Source organism: Drosophila ficusphila, unplaced genomic scaffold (assembly GCF_018152265.1).
Source record: "Drosophila ficusphila isolate 14025-0441.05 unplaced genomic scaffold, ASM1815226v1 contig_414, whole genome shotgun sequence".
In the NCBI taxonomy this organism is placed as follows: domain Eukaryota; kingdom Metazoa; phylum Arthropoda; class Insecta; order Diptera; family Drosophilidae; genus Drosophila; species Drosophila ficusphila.
The window spans coordinates 24,902,957-24,907,441 of NW_025064328.1; the positions used below are offsets into that span (position 1 = coordinate 24,902,957).

General features: G+C 46.1%; 1 protein-coding gene across 1 annotated transcript; it reads right to left on the reverse strand.

Annotated features, from left to right (window-relative positions):
• Positions 1-1,798: 1,798 nt before the first annotated feature.
• Positions 1,799-4,016, reverse strand: LOC122320097. The gene is made up of 2 exons (XM_043208173.1): positions 3,785-4,016; positions 1,799-2,334 (listed from the first exon to the last, which is right to left on the reverse strand). Exons 1-2 carry the CDS (start codon positions 4,014-4,016, stop codon positions 1,799-1,801), a joined length of 768 nt encoding a protein of 255 aa, XP_043064108.1.
• Positions 4,017-4,485: the final 469 nt, after the last annotated feature.

Sequence of the window (4,485 nt, forward strand, 5' to 3'; positions counted from 1 at the left end):
ACACCATCAGAAATATATCAACAAGTTTTCAACGAAACAAAAACGGAATTTGATAACCACAATTTCATCTATACCGACGGATCCCAACAAAATTCAATTACGACATACGCAATCACCACGGAAACTGAAATCTTAGCCTACGGAAGTCTACCTCCATACTCATCTATTCAATCAGCGGAAATCAAAGGAATCTTAGAAGCAACAAAAATAATTTAAAAAATGAATGGAAAATTCATCTTCTGCTCAGACTCACTAGGTGCAATCGAAGCAATCAAAAACCCACAAAACAACAATCTTTACCCCACCCTAATCCGATCAACAATCATGAAACATTACCCAAAAATTAAAATCTTATGGACCCCTGGATACAACAACGTAAAAGGAAACGAAATGGCCCATAAAACAGCCAAGTCAATATTAAAATCGCCGCAGAAAACCTTAACATAAAAGACATTAATAAATTCCTAAAAGAGCAACTAAACCAGAAACACAAAGTCTTCTCACAAAATGCAACACATAGTAAAAAAAAACATTAACACCAACAAATCACACACATCCTACCTTTCAAACATAAAACAACAAGACATAAACCGACTCGACCAAATTCAATTCCCCCGATTGCGATTGGGCCACACCAATATTACCCACAAACACTATATGGACACTGATAACTTAAGAAACTGCCTGATCTGCCAATCCTATTCCCCAGTCACTATCGAAGACATTCTTACCCTATGGTACTGTTCTTAAAAACAAAAATGCAACATACTACCTCAGCAACCAATCACAAGAAGACATAAAAATAATAATTGAACTCCTTAAAATTACCAAACCAAAAAAAAAAAAAAAAAAAAAGAAAGCTAGCTTCGGCAAGCCGAAGCTTATATACCTTTGCAGTCATCAAACATGTTGAACAAAATACATAAAGGCTAACAACATTGAAGCTATGACGACTTTTCTATAGTTCATAAAGTCGATGTTGTAAAAATCATGCTCGTGGAATAAAAAACAACAACGTTATGATTATTTTGCCATTATTTCTTTATATATTTTTCGATCTTTCCTATGGCAGCTATTGTTGATTGAGTTATCCAATTTTGATCAAATTTAATCCGAAATTCAATTGTAGTTAGAAAACACCATCTGGAAGAATTCAAGTCGATTCGATGAATAACAACGGCGTAATAATTTTTTGTCCTTTATTTATTTGACCTCTTATATGGGAGCTATCCGATATAGTCGGCCGATCCGGCCCGTTCCGACTTATATACTGCGTGCAATAGCTACACACCTTTTGGGAAAGTTTCAGCAAGATAGCTTTAAAAATGAGAGACTAGTTTGGGCAGAAACGGACAGGAGGACAGACGGACAGACGGACAGACGGACAGACGGACAGACGGACAGACAGACAGACAGACGGACAGACGTACAGACGTATTTCGATTCAGATGGTGATGCTGATTGAAAATTCAATAAGCGTTTTTATTGACGACAAACGCGAGAACTTATGATTGCAGTGGTTATTTTCTTTTGCGATGGTTTATTGGAGTCGGAATAGCGAAAACGAAAACGAAGGCGAACGAAAGTTACGCAGTGCGTACGACAGGGAGTTCAATTTTCAACTAGTTTTTTAATTTCACAAACTTCTCTTACATGCCTATACCTAAAGTACGAAGCGGGAGATCGGCGGCCGAATTCGCCTGAGCGAGAAAGCTTTATTAAGCCCCGATCCCCGCTTTGCATAGACATAACAGAAAGAAATCTCCAAACACCGCCCCCTCTGAAGGGACGACGTCCTTCAGGACAACATCGGAAGAAGCGCCAGCCGATGGATGGCTCGCCTGTAGACCCCGTCTGCCGTCTTGACATCCGCCACTCGGACCTTGCCATCAGCGCCGACGTGCACCTCCACGACGCGCCCGATCCTCCACTGCTGGGGCGGCAGATTGTCCTCGCCGACGACGACGAGAGCTCCCACGTCGACGTTGTGGACCTCCTTGGACCACTTTTGCCTCGTCTGCAGGCTGGAGACGTACTCCCGGGACCATCGCTGCCAGAACCTGTGCCTGAGCGACGAGACACTGCGCCATAGTCGCAAGCAGGTCGGGCTGATCTGGTCCGGGAGTGCCGAGGGTGGTGGTGCGACCAGCGGGCCGCCGATCAGGAGATGTCCGGGTGTGAGAGCTTCGCCGTCGCTGGGGTCGCTGCTTAGCGCTCCTATGGGCCTCGAGTTCAGCACCGCCTCCACGCTGGCGAGGAGAGTTCCGAGCTCCTCCGCGGTCAAGAGGTCGTGACCGACCGTCCGAAGGAACAGGTGCTTTGCAGACTTCACACCTGCTTCCCATAGACCGCCGAAGTGAGGTGCTCTGGGCGGTATGAACGCAAACTCGCATCCTTTTCTTGACGCGAGTGCTTCGATACCGCCCCCTGCTCCTCCAGACGGGCCCGGAACTCTTTCAGGTGCCGATCCGCGCCGACGAAGTTGGTCGCGTTGTCGCACCACACCTTCTCCGGAATCCCGCGACGACTCACGAACCTTTGGAAAGCCAAGAGAAATGCATCAGTGGTAAGGTCAGACACTAACTCTAAGTGGACCGCTTTGGACGCAAAACACACAAACAAGGCCACATATGACTTGTACGGTGGTTTACCACGGATGCGATACGTTGTGCTAAATGGCCCACAAAAATCGACGCCACAGATATTAAAAGGGCGGAGAGTTCGGAGTCTGTCTGATGGCAAGTTCCCCATAATTTGCGTCAAGAGCTGCGGCTTGCATCGAAAGCAGCGCATGCACGAACGAACTGTTCGGCGACATACGTCTTGAGCATTGACCAACCAGACTTTCTCTCGTAGGAGACTCACAAGAGCTCGAGGACCAGCGTGACAATTCGTAACGTGCAGATACGACACGTAGGTTTTAACAAACTGTGAGCTTTTTGTTAGCAACAACGGAAATTTGGCTTCGTACGGGATAGGAGCATTCAATAACCGACCACCAACGCGCAATAATGTCGAAGAGCACCAATCTGATTTATTTTCCTGCACAAAGGGATTTAGCTTTTGAATCTGCGTTGATACCGGTTTCTTTTTCCGAATTTTGCCTATGTCGTCACTGAATTCGTGAGATTGGATGACTTCTACAATTTTCTCGAACGCAAAATTCAATTCTCTTGGCGTAATGCTTTTTTCGAAAGGCTGTAAAACTTTCTTACACCTCCGAATAAATCTTAAAACCCACACGAAAACTCTCAGCAGCTTCAGGTGCGACGAAAAGGACTCGATTTTCTGAAGCAGGTAGTTGGGCTCTGGTGTGACAACAAGAGTTAACGCCGACTTGCGTAACTCACTCGACACAACTTCTGAAGGAAGTTCGAAATGCTGATTTACAGGCCAACTACTTTCTGTGTCGAGCAAAAATGACGGCCCAGCGAACCAAATGGACGTTAAAAGATCTTCAACGTCAAATCCTCGAGACACTATATCCGCTGGGTTAACTTTCGTGGGAACGTGTCGCCAAATTGCGTTCTCCGACCACTCTTGGATCTCAGCTACTCGGTTTGAGACGAAAACGGACAACGACGAAGGATGAGTTTTGATCCAATGCAGAGTTATCTCGGAGTCGGTCCATAGGACCACTTTTTGATAGGGCAATTTAGTAATGGCCTTACACGATTAAGAAGATCTGCTAGAAGGTGAGCTGCACACAGCTCAAGGCGAGGCAAAGTTTTCGTCTTGAGGGGAGCTACTTTGGATTTGGCAGTCAGTAATGACACTTTCAAACCTTCAGCAGTTTGAGTGCGAACGTAGATGCCCGCTCCATATGCTCGCATGGAAGCGTCAGCGAAACCGTGGATCTCAATCGGGACTTGCGGATCTGTATGAACGAATCGCGTTACCTTAACTTTGGGCAGTTGCAGCAGAGTTGCCTTGAAGGCTTCCCACGACGTTTGTAGCTGCATCGGTAGCAACTCGTCCCAATCTAATTTTCGAAGCCACAGCTCCTGTAGAAGCATCTTCGCCTTCGTGACCAAAGGACACAACAGGCCCAGTGGATCGAAAAGTCTCGCAGTCACGGAGAGTATGTTTCGTTTTGTCGGACGAAGATCCTGGAAAGAGTCATCCAACCGGAATTGGAAGTAATCTTTACCAGGTAACCAAACCACTCCAAGGGTTTTAGTCACATCTGAGTCAGCCAATAATGGCATGATAGCGCTGTCAGATGCGGAGATCTCTGGGCAGTTCGAAAACCACTTTGCCAATTCGAAACCTGCCCCTTGCAAAACCTGAGAAACTTCCTCACGAAGGCTTTGCAGGTTCTCAACGCATCCGGCGCCTGTCAACAAATCGTCAACATAAAAATCATTCTGAATGACCTTTGCGGCATTTGGATACTTAGCTTGCGCCATCTCTCCAAGCCGCATTAAACACCGGATTGCCATGAAGGGTGCTGGCGATGTTCCGTATGTCACGGGATTTAATCTA

What these genes read in the sequence shown, in the direction of transcription:
- LOC122320097 (XM_043208173.1), bottom strand. Translation starts at nt 4,016, where the DNA reads ATGCTTCTACAGGAGCTGTGGCTTCGAAAATTAGATTGGGACGAGTTG. An exon ending in TCGCACTCAAACTGCTGAAG is followed by an intron (nt 2,335 to 3,784) that starts GTTTGAAAGTGT and finishes TATGGGAAGCAG; the next exon opens with GTGTGAAGTCTGCAAAGCAC.